At 37.6% G+C, this 18,979-nt stretch overlaps 1 protein-coding gene across 1 annotated transcript in view; it reads right to left on the bottom strand.

The window, feature by feature from the left end:
• Positions 1-316: 316 nt before the first annotated feature.
• eIF3m (eukaryotic translation initiation factor 3 subunit m) overlaps positions 317-18,979 on the bottom strand; it is a 123,486-nt gene continuing 104,823 nt past the window's right edge. The window contains exons 8-9 of the mRNA XM_090386747.1: positions 3,663-3,806; positions 317-598 (exon numbers count right to left, since the gene is read on the bottom strand). Coding sequence (XP_090242873.1) covers positions 387-598; positions 3,663-3,806 — 356 coding nt within the window. The 3' untranslated portion in view covers positions 317-386. The remainder of the gene's footprint in view (positions 599-3,662; positions 3,807-18,979) is intronic.

Below are 18,979 nucleotides of genomic sequence, written 5' to 3'. Positions count from 1 at the left end.
CTCAATTATGCTAATATGCTTTGCTTTTATGAGAAACTATATTGGCTGAAATGCATTTCTGTAATTTATAAACAGTCCAGTGTAGACAAATAATACCAGCAGCTGGTATATTAAAAGAATTGTCCTCATAAAAGTAAAGATATTTTGTATTTTCAACTTAATATATGTAATGGAAATGAAACAATGGAAAATCTTAGAATTCTGCAGTACCCCATAAAAAAGTTGGCTTCTAATAATTCTTTTTAGCTATGTTGTAAATGGATGGGGAGTCACTAGCTTTTTTAAAAATGATTTTGGTGGACACATACAAAAAAAATAATTGCAACTTGCATTTATTTATACTGAAAGAATGGACTTACAGTTTACTAATTTGTGACTGACATTAACTAAGCTTGAAGGGGTGTCATCTGTTCAAACTGAGCATGTATCACAGTCTGCATACTGCTATCCACATAAGACAAATTATTACGCCACCTGGTAAGAATTTCGCGCAGATACTGCCACTGTGGCTTCCCAAAAGTGCGGTGCATAGTAGAACTAACTAAAACTCTCTTCTGCATTTGATCTATTTTAGCACGTACCATTTTTGTTCTTAAAACTGAAAAAAAAAAAAAAAAAAAAAAAAAGGAAAGTAACTATTATGGGCTAAATATTTACCTGTGTATCTATGTATAATTTCAATAAAAGAGTGAATGATTCCATACTGGGCACCTTTATGATAAAATTAGGTTAAGGGACTAATATTGCAGAAAACTTACAATTCTCTAATTATAATCCGTTTAGAATAATGGACTTTGTTAAAATAAAAATATAAATTTTTCACATACTCCAGCAAAAATATATATATATATATATTTTTTAAATATTTAAACACCAAAATTTAACCCATTCACGCTAGATTGCATATGACTGCTATGGACATTCTTAAGTGGCACTGACTTTCAGTTCTGACTTTTAAAAACCTGGATATTCATAGGCAAGAGGAAAACGGGTTTTTTGGGCAAAACAAGCAAAAACAGTTCGTTTATACTACTTGACTACATATGTATGCTATGTTTCATGAAATGTTTTGTGCAACACTGTGTTCTATTAATATTAATGTAATAAATAATTTTTTTTTTTTGTGTAGAACAATAAGTTGTTTTTTAGGGCCTATAAAAGTAATTTTTTAGGCTCAAAATCTCATATTTTGGTGCCCATTTCTAAAGCAAGAGTTCTCAAAACAAAAAATGAGTTTCTTGTAAAAAGCCAGAGTTTTTTTGAAGTTTACAGTGCACTCGAAATTAAATTTCACCAACAAAACAGAATTTTATATTAAAACTAGAATACCTGAAGCAAATATTTTGCCAAAACTGTTTCACAAGTAAAGATTAATATTGAAGTAATTACAAAAACCCTTCCTTCATCTACCTTCACTGCTAGCTAAGGTGTCAATGGGATAGACTTGTAAAAATGCAATAATTTTTTACGTGTATAACTATATGGTCCTTTAAAAAAATTTAAATTATTGCACAAAAATTAACTGGACTGGAAACTGCTACAAAAAGCTGTCCAGGACCAAAAATGCTAACTTTGTTGAAAGTCTGACCCTGTGATTTGATTACTATGATGACAAAAGCTAAGAACTTGTCTTCTCTTCAAAGTAAATGTCAGGTTAGTTTCACCAGAAATTAAATCAATTTTTTAGATTTGAAAATCAGCTGGAAAATTTTTTGGATATTCCCCTCCCCCTCTTAATTTTACTGCCAAATAAAACCTATTGCAAAAGGAATCAGGTCAAAAGTTTTAGTTTTTGAGTTATTCATGTTCAAAAAGCATTCTGGACAGAGAGAGAGAGAGACATAAGCAAATTATTATATAGTGAAGCCATATATTAGCTTACCAAAGATTTTTCTGTCTGTGCATTTCTGTTTGGATTGTCTCTTAAAAATCAATTGATTATGATTGCTTCAAGAAAGGTACTGTAGCAGACTTTTCACCTCTTCAGAAACACTGAATCAAAGTTTTATTTATAAAATGGCATTGCTTGTACAGACTTGGCTGTCAAGAGGATTTCCATAACTGCACCATTCTTTGACAGCATTACTATGAGGAATTATTAAAATGCCAAGAATGACTTTATATAAGTTTTCACATTTCGTGCTTTCTTGTGCACTGTCAGTTCCCCAACCAAAGACCACTGTAAAGAAGTTCTTTCATAATATACCTGATAGGCTCTCACACTGAAATTAGGTAACAGAACTGAAATATGTATTTCTTTACCTTCAATGATATTGAGAAGAGCCAATATCAATATCAATATCAATATCAAGAGCCAGAATCAATAAAGCAGAAACACACACACACACACACACTCACTCTCTCTCTCTCTCTCTCTCTCTCTCTCTCTCTCTCACACACACACACACACACACACACACACACACACACACACACACACACACACACACACACACACACACACACACACTTTGGATCAAAAAACTGTCATTGAATAGCACTACCAGATGACAAAATTGGTTCTCCAAATACAAATTATATTTAAGTTAAATAATAATATTTAACTTAAGCTTCCAAAAACTCAGTTGGCAACTTGCTAGATTAAAAGGGGTATGGAACTAACAGACTTTCAACTACCATAAGGAAATCCACTTTGCTCTTAGGAATTCATGTCACCTAACCATAAACTAAATCCACAATTTACCAAATTTATTCATAGTCTCATACAGTTTCTGATATGGGTGTTAAATATTTGAAGTTGTAACACTTCATTGGATTCTATCAGTATGAAAATCGTCTCTACAGTATATGTAAACCTGCAGTAACATGCATATGTTTTTACTGTATACATAAAAAGCTTACATTAAAAGTTTTACCACATCGACTTGTTTTAACATTCACAATGTACCGTCTCTCACTGGTCTTTTGAAATAGAGAAATAAGACAGCCTACTAATTTATTGACAAGGGAGGGCTGTGTTTTGGCTTCTGCTTCTTGACCACTGGCAAAGTGAGTTAGCAGATGAAAACATATAATTTATTTTCAAAGAAAACATAATAAATCCACAATATGATTAAAGATTTATTTTCTTTGAAAATAAATCTTTAATTATATTAGTTTTTATTAAACTTGAAGGTCTTATTAATCTTCATCATTTTATATATTGAGAGATGGTATCATCGCTAGGCCATAAGTATTCATTGCACTGGAAATGAACACCTGCAGAATAAAGTTTGCTTCTCGTCTCTACAGCTATCTGAATAATTATGGCAAACTATTCTGTTGTTTATCATGGCTATAATCTGTAATGAATTTTTAAAAAATTACTTTAACAGAGTTTTACTATTTTTTGGAAAAGAAAAAGACTGCACAAAATGGTATTTCTGTGAAAAGACAAAAATAAAAAAAAAAAAAACCACCCTAATATGACAGGCGGAAGAGTCAACCCGAGTCAAAAAAGATGGATTCATCATAAATTAAATAGGTGGCAGCTATGCCCACCCCCAACCTTAACTATTACATAACTTTCTCTATAGAAAGGCTAGGAAATTAAGATTCTCCCTAATTTCTCAGTCTTTTACTAACACCACTGAAAACTAACAACATCAGAAGTCAAATTTATTTCTTTTCTTTTTTATCATTATTTTTTAACTACTACTCACCATCAATTATGAAACCTTCCACTTCATCCGGCTTCAACAGTAATTCATTCTGAAGGGCTTCAAAAGGTAACTCCTTTTTATTCTCGGCCATTTGCATAAAAGTCAAAAGTCTCATTTTATGCATGTTTTGTTCATGTGATAATCCTATAAAAGAAAACTTTTAATAGAAAAGAAACAAAATACACATGAATTTAGTTGCTTTTTTTTCCTATAAACTGATTTACAGGCAGTAATTCAGTTGCAAAGATATTTTTATTAATATTAATCATAAAGTGTAATAAAGCCAGAGCTTTTGCTACAAAGCAAATGCAAAAATCCAGCAGGTCTTTAAAATTCCCAAAACCATCAACCAAAACTAACTTAGGAAGGCAACTTATTCCAATGATTAACAATCAATAAAGCAAATTTTCTAAAATCTGATCTTTAATTCTTCCCATTTAGCTTGAATTTATGGCTCTTGCCATTTCTTGCTCAATTCTTGCTCAGGGTTGCTCTTACCAAGAAAGGCATAAGTTCTGCAAATATTGCAGCGTCTGGAGATTAGGCACCTGCGAAGTGATCTGGTTGAGGTGTATAAGGCCTTGAAAGGTTTGAATAAGCTCAATGCTGATGGAATTCTTTCTCTTGCTGAGATTACATACCTGAGGGGGCATAAATTCAAATTGAGGAAAAGACAATTGCAGAATAGATGTGTGGAAATTTGCCTTTAGCCAGCGGGTGGTTGATTGCTGGAACAAACTTCCATCTGTCATTGCGGAAGTTGATAGCTTAAATAAATTCATAAATTCATAAAATAAACACACAAAAATATTGTGTGTGCACTGAGCATGCATAGCAGAAGTTAAATGAAACTTCTTTAGAATTTTTTGAAACATTTATTATTTCAATGTCGAATAATTATATCTAAAAAGGCGAGGATGATCTGCTCGACTGTTCGATCTCCATTTGCTCCTGCTCCCTTCTCTGGCTTCTTTGTTGAACTCCATCACACACTAATTTCGTCTGCTATTGAAGCTTAGATCTCTCCTTGGTCCTCAATGGAGGTAGTTGATTGGTTGAATTGCATGCCTTACAACGCTCACTATTAGTCTTCAGCATGTTCAATTATAAAATTTTTTCCTATGAAATTTTTTATGAAATAACAGTAGAGAATGATGAAAGAAATATTTTGATTTTTAAATTCGGACTGCTAGAAGCTGAGATAACGATTTAAAACAAAAATGCGACACACATGCGAATTGCACTGTAGGGGTACTGATTGCATCATCTGTCGCTACTATGTATGGTACCATGTCGCTCATGCCTAGTACGGAATGGTACAATGGCGGGGTGATGAATCATTTCATGTTGCATTTTCGTGGTGATTTTTGTCAATCCATGGACACAGGTTACTCCCATGTGAAAACTGCCTGGGACACACCTAAAGAAGTTACAGGCTGACATTTGACTTACCTTCTCTGGCTTCTTTGTTCAACTCCATTGCACACTAATTTCTTGAGCTGTCAAAATAGCTTAGATCTCTCCTTTGTACTCAATAGAGGTGGTCGCATTGCATGTATATGTGCTCTGTATGCCTTACAATGCTCACTATTAGTCTTCAGCATGTTGAATTATAAATTGTTTTCGTCAAAACTTTTTATGAAATACGGTAGAGAATGGTGAAAGAAATATTTTGGTTTTTAAATTTTTAAAATTGGACTGCTAGAAGCTGAGATATAGCAATTTAAAATGTAAACATGACACGCGTGGGAGTTACGATGTGGCCATGCTATACGGGGTACTGATTGCATCATGCATCACTGCCACATATGGCACTGTGCCGCTTGTTCCTGGTACGAAGTGGTACAATGGTGGGGGCAATGAATCATTCCATGTCGCATTTTTGTCAATCCATGGACGCAAGTAACTCCCATGTGAAAACTGCCTGGGGCGTGCCTAAAGAAGTTTCACTTCAAAATTTTACTCTCCCCTATTAAAGCGTTATAAACCTCTATCAGCTCCCCTCCTCCCACCACTAAGGCATCTAGTTATGAAGTACTCTAGACTACATTTTCAGCCTATTTTCACATGTGCCCCTTGCTTATCTCACCATGGAGTGTTACCCATCTCTGACCCTTTCACGACATTTGATGCCTTTATTTTATAGCTGCTATTTATGGGGGGATCCATACCTGGATTCCCCACCCACCCACTCTGAGCAATTATTTGATAGATAATTGACTGGATCTTATGGGGCCCTCCTTACCCTTATCTGCACTGCACAGAGAACTTAATTTCTGACTGTATCAAAACCCCCAAATCTCTTTCCTCTACCATTTTTAATTCAACTCTAAGTGCAAAAGTTATTTTGGGACTGTTATTTACCAGTGTAAAAACCAGCATTTTGCAGCATAATAACATAGGTGCCACTTATATGACAATTCCTGAAGCCTACTTAAGTCAACCAAATAAAAATTGTTTGACATTGTCATTAACCACTCTCCCAGTCTTCACATTATCTGCTAATTAACACTATGCTACCTGTATCCCTTTGTCAATGTAATTTAAGAAAATCAGCAACAGAAATGGTGCAAGCACTGATCTGAGGGGCTCCCACTCCTAACCATAATTCATTCATTCTGAAGAGTAGTCATTAATTAGTTCTTTGCCTCCTGTTGCAAAGTCATCCTGTTATCCAAGAATCCAGTGATCCCATATGTCCAAACTTATATATCACTTATCTTTCTTGGAGGGCGGTGTCAAATGCCTGTCAAAATTATAGCCAGCATTCAACATAGATGACACTATCATAATAGTTTATCACACTACAAGTGGTGTAGAAGTTGCATCTGAAGAACCTGACAGGTTCTCAGATGAAACTTCTGTATGAAAACCATAAAAAAAAAATAAAAAAAAAAAAAAAAAAAAAAATCACTTTAGAAACTTTCTTCTTCTTCAAGAGTAGTGTTTCCATTTACAACAGGTTATTTTTTGGTAGGGATTTTTTCCCACCATAAAGTGCGATTCAAGATGTCTTGGTCAGTTAAATTTCATGCTGTTGTACACTCCCGTACTCCATCCATCCATGTCCTCCTAGGTCTTCCTCTTCTTCTTCTTCCAGGAGGTATCCATTCCAAGTTAGCCTTTAGACATCTGGTTTCTTGCATCCGTTTTACATGTTCATACTATATTTAACGCTTTTCTTTCATAGTGTCAATAATATTATTTTCACTTCATTTTCTCTCTTATGTCTTCATTCCGTTTTCTGTCTCTTCTAGAACTTCTTGCTGAGCATCTCCAAAAATCCATTTCTGTGGAGATCAATTGGTTTTCCCCTCACCTATTCAACATCCAGGTTTCTGCTCCATACAATAGAAGACTTTGTACAATCCCGTACTCCATCCATCCATGTCCTCCTAGGTCTTCCTCTTCTCCTAGGAGGTATCCATTCCAGGATAGCCTTTGGATATCTGGTTTCTTGCATCTGTTTTACATGTCCATACCACGTTAAACGCTTTTCTTTCGTAATGTAAATAATATTCTTTTTCACTTCTATTTTCTTTCTTATGTCTTCACTCCATTTTTCTGTCTCTTCTAGAAGTTCTTTGCTGAGCGTCTCCAAAAATCCATTTCTGTGGAGATCAATTTGTTTTCCTCTCGCCTAGTCAATGTCCAGGTTTCTGCTCCATACAATAGAAGACTTTGTACAATCGTTTAAAGAGTTTGTTTTATTTAGAATATTTTTGCTCTATAGAACGGAATTCAACATGCCGATAGCCTTTCTGCCATCTGCAATTCTCTTATTGATCTCTGCTTGGGATGATGCATCACTTTGTAAGATTACTACTTTAGAAACTACTGTTATAAAAAATGTGACTATATTTAAGAAGTTAGAAAAAATTTCAAATTTTTAATCATTGGCTAATGCAGGAATCTTATTTTCAAGGATAACCTGACAGGTTACCTGCCATTACTGCTAATTCATTAACATTTCCAAATTGCATTAACCTTTCCAGGTTTTCCACTCCAATCATTTAAAATTAGAAGAAATTATCTAATTCCAGTTTCTTTATTTTTGCAATGATTGCTTTGGTTTCTTAAGTCATTTTTTCCTGTGCTTATTAAAAAAATTTCATTAGCTCTGCACTTCCTTTCTACTGTTTATGCGGTATCACTTCTTCTCCACATATTAACTATGTGCTCATTTAAACCATCAATTATGTATATAATTGATGGTTTGAAACCGTAACAGCATCACAAACCTGACATAAAGCTACAAAAGATTCTTCTTTAAGCAGAATCTTTTTATTTATAGAGTTTATTTCAACTTATGCATTACCATGAAACAAAGTTAAAATTTTGTTTTTAAGAACTTAGACAAAGAAGGAATCCAGTCTACCATTTTTAATTGAAAAGTTCTCAAATTTATGTTCCTTGTCAGTCTTTATATTATTCAAATGTTTTGAACTGGAAAACTAACAATCATGAGAAAGAACCTTAATTCTTTTCCTTTTCTGAAGTTTCTGGGCCGGTGCTGATAGCAAATGGAAGCTTGTTTGTTTGTTATTTGGTTTTTAGGAGCATTAGCAACTAAGGCCATATTGTTCCGGGGTATGCGGTTGTCATTCCCTGACCTTTCTGCATTTGGTGGTCACGGGCTCGAACCCCGGTCTAATCAAGAAGCGTGTGCTACGCACTATTGCTCCTACCCACCTAGCTACAGAGGCACCCTTAAGTGGAAGTTCTAACAATTATACTTCAGAGAATGGTTCTCAATCAACTTCTGCATTGTTTGACTGCAAAAATTCCTTATCTTCTAAAGAATTTTTTCACACTACCTCCAGTATTATTTGCTTGATGTAGATACCAGGTTGTTAGCCTTTGTAATATCAATCTACATAAATCTGAAGCTACTCTGTTTCATTCACAAGTGCACATGCGCACTCTCTCTCTCTCTCTCTCTCTCTCTCTCTCTCTCGAAATCTGCCTGTTAAATCTCCTAAAAGCTTCCACTGAGTCGTGGCAAAAGGAAAATATTTTTGGACCATCACAGCTTCGGAAAAATTGCTCAAATATAGTATCAATTTGTTATTTTAAAAAAAAATTGCATTTCAACAGCAGAATAGGATAATGATGACCTTTATGATCATTTTATATACTGTGATGACAAAGTGCCGGGGCTAATGAAAATATTTCTTCAAATCACAATTTATATTCTGTAAGAAAAATGTGAATCAGTAAAATCAAGGAATAGGTCTCACAAAAGTACAACCATTTTTAGAAAAACAAATAATGGGAGTGCAATGCCTGTACTCACAAGCAGTGACCAATACTTACAATTTTCTAATATCTGAAAAATTTATGAGCATGAGAAAACTTTCTATGACAATTATAATGGTGATAACTGACAAACAGATGCATAATTAAGATTTTCTTCAATGCTTTAACAATTTTTATACCTCTGATTTTTCCAGGAGTAAGCACCCTAAAATTAAACTGTTACCAGTTTTCAACAAGATTTTATTTAAAATGAATAGAGAATTTAATAAACTGTTGCATAATATGTTGGAAATAACTATCACATTCGCCTTGCTCATATAAATGCATTCACATACATGCAACTTCACAAATAAGTTCAATGGTGTAAATGCAGGTCTTGCTTTATTGTTCAGTACATCTAGAATAGATAGATTGTTTGCACAAGACTTATTCTTGGGTGCACCCCACATAAAAATCTGGAGGTGACAAAATAAGCACATTCTTCTCAGGAAAAGCATATATTCTTCTTCTCAGGACTGTAATATACAACTAATTTCACAATGAAACTTCCAAAATGAAATTTTCACAATGGAATTGTCTGAGGCTTATCACAGACATTCTTCCAGATATTACAGGCTAGGGCTTACTACAAGAGTCTAAAACAGTGATGGAATTGATATTCAAGTCCCACTTGTGAGTCAAGTGGACTGAATTTTGGTAAAGTCCAGTCATTCAACAACAAAATCATCTGTGTGCTCCCTCACAATGGGAAGACAGAGCAACTCTGGATTTAGCATCTACCCTCATGTGCAAGGCCTGAAATACTGCACCTAGTATACTGGAGGTGACTGCCCAGGTGTGAAAAGCATGAACCAACATAAGCAGTGGTTGGTGTGGCATCCAATATTGCATAAAAGAATACAACACCGTCTGTGTCACCAGGTAATATCATCCAGTGATACTGCACTTTGCTCATTAGAAGCTTGAAATGGCAAAACTCATGTTTAGTCTCAAGAGCAAAACTCTGGCAACTACCCTCTATTCCATCATGCAGTATAAATGATATATTTTGAGATTAAGATGGGCATCATGATGAAATCCAATATTCTTCACATTTTGTGAGTAAGTACAGTTTTAAAATGTTTTCTAAAGGCTAGCCACTAGGTAGTCCAATAGACTGCATTACTGGTAACTCTCTAGGAGGCATCCAGATCAGCTAGCATACAAAGGGTACTAGGAAAGTTTTGCAATACAGCTTTGTTTATTTAATTTTTTCAAAGTAATTTCCTCTATATTCAATACACCTCTCCATCCTCCGAAACCAATCTTTAAACCAGTTCTGCCAAGTTTCACTAGGGAGTAAAGCACACTCGTTGTCCCAAGCCCGTAGAAGGTCCTCATCACTGGAAAACCGCCTCCCTTTTAGCTTCATTTTCACATGCGGGAACAGTGCAAAGTCGCAGGGAGCAAGGTCTGGACTCTAGGGAGGGTGCTCGAGAAGTTTCAGTCCTGTCGTCGTCAAATATTCGGTGCAGGCTTTGGCGCGGTGAGCTGGAGCATTATCGTGATGGAGGTACCAGGTGTCCATTCTTCACTTTGGCCGCAGGTTCTTCATAGATCCAATGACTTTAGGCAGGCATTGTTCAGTATACCACTTAGCTGTGACTGTCTTCTGCGTGTCCAAAACGACACATTCCACTCGATTTGAAAAATACAGCTATCATTTTCTTCTTTACAGATCGGGATTTTCTGACAATTACGGGTGTGTCGTCATCATCAAAGACCCAAACTTTGTTTTGAGCCTTGGTTGGCAGATCGTAATAGTACAGCCAAGTCTCGTCACCTGTCACGATGTTGTTCACATACCGAGATTGTCCCTTATCAAACTTTAACATCTCCCGGCACCAAGTCACATGTCGTGTCATCTGCTCTTCAGTCAGTTGATGCAGCACCCAGAGAGAACAAAGTTTCTTCACGTGCAAATGATCTTGCAGAATCGAACGAATTGCTGGTGCATTTAGGCCCAAAGTATCCTCTATCTGTTGGTAGGTCACTCGCCTGTTTTCCTCAAGCATTTTCCTCAGAGCAGTAACGTTTTCCTCCGTAACTGACGTTCATGGCCTTCCCGGCCTCTCAGAATCCTCCAGAGTGAAATTTCCCCTTTGGAATTCTCTATACCACCTGAATATCATTGTACGATGTGGACAATCGTCATCTAGTACAAGAGTCATTTCTTCTAAGCACTGGTCTATGGTTAAACCACGCACAAAATTATACCGCAAAACTGTCCTTATCTCATTTCGTGACCACGATGCCATCGCAAGCACTTTACACTCTCACTACTAATGAATAACTGAGCCCATTGACTTGGTGCGGCGGCTACTATGCACGTATGAACATGTCTCAACATGCAGCAACAAGCAGCTTCCTGTCATTCATTGTTGCATCATATTGCAAAACTTTCCTAGTACCCTTTGTATAACCTTGCTGCCTCTACTCTAAGTGAGTAGGAGGGTGTTCAAGTAGTGTGTATGGAGGATGTACTGTCAAGGTTGCATTAGGTCAAGGAACAGGGTATATTCTTCTAGTGTGGCCATATCCAAAAATTTCATAAAACATTTACCCCACTTCTATTTTGCCCATATCTACACAATGCATCACAAATAATCATACTAACAGAAATTCCTCATTCATTTCATAAATATACGCACTCTTAGTTATAATTTCAATGCTGTCCATCTAAACCTATAATCTTCCAAGCCTCACTTCACTTACATTTTTGTTAATTGGGATTCTTACTTTTTTTTTTTTTTTAAATAAAAACCCCAATTATTGGTTGCCTCAACAGCTGCCCTGATTATTTGGCTCTGATTCCTTTTGCTTCAAAGGTGGTACTGTAGGCATATATTTGCTAGGGTATTCCTAATTTGGAATCTCCTCTTTTTGATCTCTGGCTTAAATCTCTCTATCCCATTCTGTCAAATTCAGCTGTTGCCTCTATTGTTCTCTCAACTCTGCTAATCACTTGGAACTCTGACTTCCTTTCTTTAAAATTTGACTTTTTATAGTCAAACTTTCATAATATTGAGATAGTTTTCCTTGGCAATTTTTATGTTCACAACTCCAGCTAGCTTCAGTTTTCTAGTCACATGGACCCAGCTGGTTGAAATACCGAAGCTTCTGCAACTATTAATGACCTCACACAACTTGCTCATTTACTTAATAGAATAGCAGGCAATCCTAACACTACGCCCAACATCCTTGATCTTTTTTCTCACTCACCAAAAACCCTTCAATTCAATTCACTGACATTCAATGTCAGTGGTTCTCTAGCACCTCAAATCACAACTTGGTGATGGTCTCTTCTCCACTGCAGCTTCTCTCTCATGGCAGCCTCATGTTGTTTGGCATTGTTTTTGTATATAGTGATAGGGAATTCAAATTTTTAATTCAGGTAGTTAGGTAGCTCTAACGTATAATTATAGAAACAGTAATACGCTTCACTGTTTCTATTAGTTAGCGTAGTATTGACATTTAATTTAATTTATTGATCTTATTAATTTAAAATATCATGCCCAAACTAGAGCAGCAAAGCAACGGGCACAAAGTGGCAGGAGTGCTGTGACTCGGGGGAGAACTGAGGGGGGGGCAATTCTCCAACATATCACAGCCTAAAAAAATGTGCAACATGCGAAATGTTTGCCGAACTATCTGGAACGGAACATGATATTGCCATGGGAGATGTCTTTGTGTGCGCGCGATGTAAGGAGTGTAAGGAAATCAGGCGACAACTCAGCATTGTTATGGGCCTATATGAGAGTTTGAAGGACAGGGTGGATGCCCTCGAAAGATCTAAACTGAGGGGCCCATCAGGCTCTCAGCTGCCCACATCAACGCTAGAGCTTGCACTTGGTCATCACGCAACACAGCGGCAACCCCCAAGGCAGAATGCACTGGTCCCACATGCACTAGTAGTTGTTGGTGACTCTATTGTCAGGGAGACGGGAAATATATTGTGTAAAAAGGATAGGTGGAACAGGACCAGGGTATGTCTGCCAGGGGCAAAGGTTGATGACGTTGTAGAGCAGATATCATCTTTTAGGGGCACAAAAGGTGATATAGTTATCACGTTGGCACTAATGATATTAAGAGTAGGAGACCGGCAGAATTACTTAACAAGTACAGGTCACTGATGAAAAAAAGCCGTGAGTTAGGGTTGAATTTGAAAGTGTCTGCAATTCTACCCAGACAGGATATGAGGGAGTATATGATGAGAGCCTTGTCGATCAATTCGGCCCTGGAAAGATTGTGCAAGGCTCAAGAAATAGAATTTTTTATAGCCTGGACTGTACTTGTTAACAGGAGAGACTGCTTCTACAGGGATGGGATACACTTAAATCGAAAGGGGGGCAAGAATATTTGCTGATGCTATCGAGGCAGTGTTAGGTGGGTCGGAAAACTGATAGCTTGGGGGGATACAAGGACTAATAGTTTAACAGTAGCCGTAGGCAGAGGTGAAGGTGATTCTTGCACAACTTCTATTAGAATAAGTAGCGACCTGGAGCAAGGGGTGTTGGGGGTTTCAGGAACGGATAGCAGTCATCGTGAAACAGGTGGGTATATGGGATGTGTTAGAGTAACTAAAAATAAGAATAGGTGCATATATACTTGCATGTATACCAATGCTAGAAGTATAGTAAATAAATTTGATGAATTTGAAGTGTTGGTCAAGACATCAAAGGCAGATATTGTTGGGATATCAAAGACGTGGTGTCACACAGATATAAGGAATGCCGAACTGGAATTTGGGGAGTACAATGTGTACAGAAAGGATAGACAGGATAGGAAGGGAGGAGGTGTTATGCTGTTAATAAAGAAAAACATAAAATCAAAAGAAGTGCATCCAGTTGATATAGATGAACAGTGCACTGTTGAGTCAGTTTGGTGTGACATAAGCACTGCGAAAGCAAAAATAAGAGTAGGAGTGTGTTATAGGCCTAATGACTCGAATGAGTACAATGAACAATTGTACAGAGAAATAGAGTGGGCTAGTAAATCGGAATGTCTTATAATGGGGGATTTTAACTTCCCAGATATTGACTGGAACTTGTGGGTTGGGCACTCACACACTAGTCAGAATTTTGTGGATTTATTGGATTGGTTTTTTTTTTTTTTTTAAGAGCATTAGCAACTAAGGCCATATTGCTCCGGGATATGCGGTGGTCATTCCCTGACCTTTCCACATCCTCCGTATTTGGTGGTGACGGGCTCGAACCCCGGTCTAATCCCAGAAGCGTGTGCTACGCACTGCTGCTCCTGCCCACCTGGCTACGGAAGAGCCTGGATTTATTGGATGATTGTTTTCTGCAGCAGCATGTTTGAGAGGCAACCAGAGAAAGTAATACTCTTGATCTGGTTATCAGCAGTGATCACTCATGTATTAGGAATTTGCAGATAAAAGAACCACTAGGTGGCAGTGATCACAGTGTACTGACGTGGGATTTACTTAAAGATTTAATTACCATCAGGGGTAAAGGAAAGGGTTTTTGCTTCCGTAAAGGTGAGTACACTGGTCTCCGACTGTTTTTAAATTCTGTACAGTGGGATCAACTGACAATGTTACCAACAGTAAATTCTAAGTGGGAAGCATTCAAGGAATTAATAGTGGAAGCTACTAAAAGTTTCATACCCATTAAGAAATATTGTTTAAGGTTTAGGCCTAAATGGTTGTCAAATGAACTAATGAGACTCGTAACAGAGAAGAAAAATGCATGGGATGCATATAAATTATGAAGCGACTCAGAAGCCTATGGCAGATATAAGTTAATCTGTAATCAGGTGACAAAGGAGGTTAGGCAGGCGAAGGCAGATTACGAGAAATCCTTGGCAAAAGATACTAAGAAAAACAGCAAGGATTTCTTTACTTATATAAACTCTAAAAGGAAGGGGATGAATCTGATTGGTCCACTTGACATCGATGGTTCGACTGTTGATGATCCTGCTTAGATAGCAAACAAACTGAATGAGTATTTTGCATCTACATTCACACGTGAGGAATTATTAAGTTTTGAAAATGGCAGAAGGTTATCAAATTGTAGCAGGGTGCTTAATGATTTTGTAATAACTGAGAGCAAAGTGGAAGAGTAATTGTTGAAGTTAAACATAAGAAAAGCACCTGGGGTGGATGGGATCTATCCAGTTATATTAAAGCAGGCGGCAAAGCAACTAAGCAAACCCTTAGCCATAATTATGAGAGCATCCTTGGACTCAGGGGAGGTTCCCACGGACTGGAGATGTGCAAATGTATCCCCAATTCACAAAGGGGGATTGAAGGGTGACACGAGTAATTACAGACCAGTTAGTTTAACTTCTGTTCCGGGTAAAATAATGGAGTCGCTGGTTAAAGATGCATTGCAGGATCATCTAGACAAGACTGCAGCAATAATTCAGACACAGCATGGGTTTGTTAAGGGAAAGTCTTGTCTGACAAATTTGATAGGATATTATGATGTGGTTACAAAGGAACTGGATGCAAAAAATAATTTTGATATCATATATTTGGATTTCAGGAAAGCTTTTGACACTGTTGCACATGGAAGACTATTGACAATGGATAAAAGGATGGTTAAGTGCGAGAAGACAGAGGGTGGTAATCAATGGATGCTGCTCTTCTTGGACTAATGTTATTAGTGGAGTCCCACAGGGTTCAGTGTTAGGTCCACTGTTGTTTTGTATATTTATCAATGATATTGATGAAGGTATATCAGGCTTAATGTCGAAGTTTGCAGATGATACAAAGGTTGGCAGGGTTGTTAATGACAGTAATGGCAGTGTGCTACTGCAACAGGATCTAGATAATTTGGGCAGATGGGCTAAGAAGTGGCAACTGAAGTTTAACCTTGACAAATGCAAAGTACTGCATATGGGTAGAAGTAACCCCAGAGAAACGTACCAACTGTGTGGTACTACACTAAAGGTGCTACACTTAAGGTGCTACCTGGGAGTAATTGTGCAGTCAGATAAGAAGTCTTCTGAGCAATGCAGACAGGCTGCCAGGGCAGGTCATGGGGTTTTGTCAATGATATACAGGAATTTTGCTAGCAGGGAAAAGTAGGTGATTATCCCTCTGTATAAGGCAATGGTCAGGCCACGCCTTGAGTACTGCGTACAGGTCTGGAGGCCTCATTTTAGGAAGGATGTAGATTTACTTGAGCGTGTACAGAGAAGGGCAACAAGATTGGTGAGGGGAATGAAGGGATCCTCTTACCAAGAGAGGCTTAAGTTCTGCAAATTGCAGTGGCTGGAGACTAGGCACCTGCGCGGTGATCTGATTGCGGTATACAAGGCCTTGAATGGGTTGAGCACGCTGAATTCTGATGGGATCCTTCCACTTGTTTTCCTTCTGCCTGAAAATTTACTCATATCCAACCAATTCCTAAACAGAAGCTCCAGGTCTTAACAGTATGTCTAAGCTTGTTCCAAAACCTATGCTCTTCTCTTCTTCACCTCTTACACTTTATAATTCCAAGGTGTTTTTTCTTCTGATTAAAAATTTACTCGTATCCAGCCAATTCCTAAACAGAGTGACAATTCCCTCCCATTCAATCATTGCCCCATTGAACTTACTTTCACTTGTTCCAAAATAATGCTGAAACTTATCAATTGCCAACTCAAACTATCTTGAAACCTTCCATCTAATCAATGATTACCAATATGGATTCCATCTCTATCAAGCCACTGGGAATATATTTGCTTATGGCCATCTTGAAAAAATTCAACAGAAGAATGGTGAAACCAAAGCTGCCACTCGGCCTTTCTAAGGATTTTGATTATGTTTGGCATAAAGGTCTTCTAAGTAATCTCCCATTATATGGACTGCCAAATGTTTTTTTGCAATTAGGCATTCTGTTTTCTTTCTGACAGCTCACTGTGGGTGATTGTAGTAAGTGCTCAGTATTCCAACTTCTCCACTAATGCTGGTGTTCCCAAAAGGTTCGGTTCTTTTTTCCTCTTTTTTTCCCTCTTGTATGTATTAATGACCTTCTTCCACTGACTGGAAATCCTATCCATAGTTTTGTTGATGACAACTTTCTACAATAACTTTTCAGTTTGAAAACTTGGCCCAATTCCTTAAATGCCAATATCCATGTAATTTGTCAATAATGCAAAGAAAACTTAACTTCAATCTTTCTAAAACTCATTCCTGTATTATTTCTCACAAAAAAGTCTACTGCTCCTATACTCATCTTTGATGATACTCTTATTTCTTGACAAAATCAGCTATCTCTATCAGGGATTACTGAAATTTCTAGTGTCTCATGGCAGAAGCACATCACAAGTATTGCTTCCTCTACACCAAAATCACTGCTTTCTTTTTTGCTCTCAGCATTATTCTTCTAACCAGATACCCAAATTCCAGTCAATGATGAAGTTTTCACCAGTCTGCAGCTGAATCTGCAGATAAATGAACCACTAGGTGGCAGTGATCACAGTGTGTTGAAGTGGGATTTACTCAAGGAGGTAACTACCATCAGAGGTAAAGGGAAGAGTTTTTGTTTTCGTAAAGGCGACTATGATGGTCTGAGACAGTATTTAAATTCTATACAGTGGGACCAACTGATGATGTTACCAACAGCAAACTCAAAATGGGAAGCATTCAAGGAACTAATCTTGGAAGCTACCAGGCTTTACATACTAACTAAGAAATATTGTTCAAGGTTTAGGCCTAAACGGTTGTCAGACGAACTGAGACATGTGGCAGAGAAGAAAAATGCATGGAATACATACAAATTAATGGGCGACATGGAAGCCTATGATAGATATAAGTTGGTCTGTAACCAAGTCACAAAGGAGATTAGGCAGGCAAAGGCAGCTACGAAAAATCTTTGGCAAAGGATGCAAAGAAAAACAGAAAAGAGTTCTTTACCTATTTAAACTCAAGAAGGAAAGGGATGAATCAGATTGGTCCACTGGATATTGATGGTTCAACAGTTGAGGATCCTGCTCAGGTGGCTAACAATCTAAACGAGTATTTTGCATCTACATTCACGCATGAGGAGTTATTCAGGAAGGAGAATGACGTAGGTAAAGTAGACATTGGCAGTGAACTAGATGATTTTGTAATAACTGAGAGGAAAGTGGAGGAGAGATTGTTGAGGATAAACATAAAAAAGGCACCTGGGGTGGATGGGATCTATCCAGTTATATTAAAGGAGGCAGCAAAGGAAGTAAGCAAACCCCTAGCCATAATTATGAGAGCTTCTTTGGACTCAGGGGAGGTACCCATAGACTGGAGATGTGCAAATGTAACCCCAATTCACAAAGGAGGATCAAAGGCTGACACAAGTAATTATAGACCTGTGAGCTTAACTTCTGTTCCAGGAAAATTAATGGAGGCACTGGTTAAAGAAGCACTGCTGGATCATCTAGACAAGACTTCAGCTATAGCTCAGATGCAGCATGGTTTTGTTAAGGGCAGGTCTTGCCTGACCAATTTGATTGGATACTATGATGTAGTCACAAAGAACTGGATGCAGGGAATAACTTTGATATTATATATTTGGATCTTAGAAAGGCTTTTGATACTGTTGCACATGGAAGACTGCTGCACAAATTGGAGCAGTGTGGCATTGGAGGCAAATTGCTGCTATGGATAAGGGGATGGTTGAGTGGCAGAAGACAGAGAGTGGTAATCAATGGACACTGCTCAACGTGGACTAATGTTATTAGTGGAGTTCCTCAGGGTTCAGTGTTGCGTCCGTTGTTGTTTTCGGTGTTTATGAATGATATTGATGATGGTATATCAAGTTTAATGTCCAAGTTTGCAGATGATACAAGGTTGGCAGGGCTGTTAAGGACACTACTGACGCTATGCTGCTGCAACAGGATCTGGAAAGGTTGAACAGATGGGCTGAGAGGTGGCAAATGAAGTTTAACATTGACAAATGTAAAGTACTACATATGGGAAACAGTAACCCCAGAGCAACGTATCAACTCTGTGGTAGTACACTGACAGTGGTGGAGAATGAAAAGGACCTGGGGGTAATTGTGCAGGCAGATATGAAGTTCTCTGAGCAGTG

This window comes from Mastigoproctus giganteus, chromosome 12 (assembly GCF_048544385.1).
Source record: "Mastigoproctus giganteus isolate SK-2022 chromosome 12, ASM4854438v1, whole genome shotgun sequence".
NCBI lineage: Eukaryota > Metazoa > Arthropoda > Arachnida > Uropygi > Thelyphonidae > Mastigoproctus > Mastigoproctus giganteus.
Note: the sequence above shows the minus strand (reverse complement) of the source record. Positions and strands in the feature narration are given on the sequence as shown.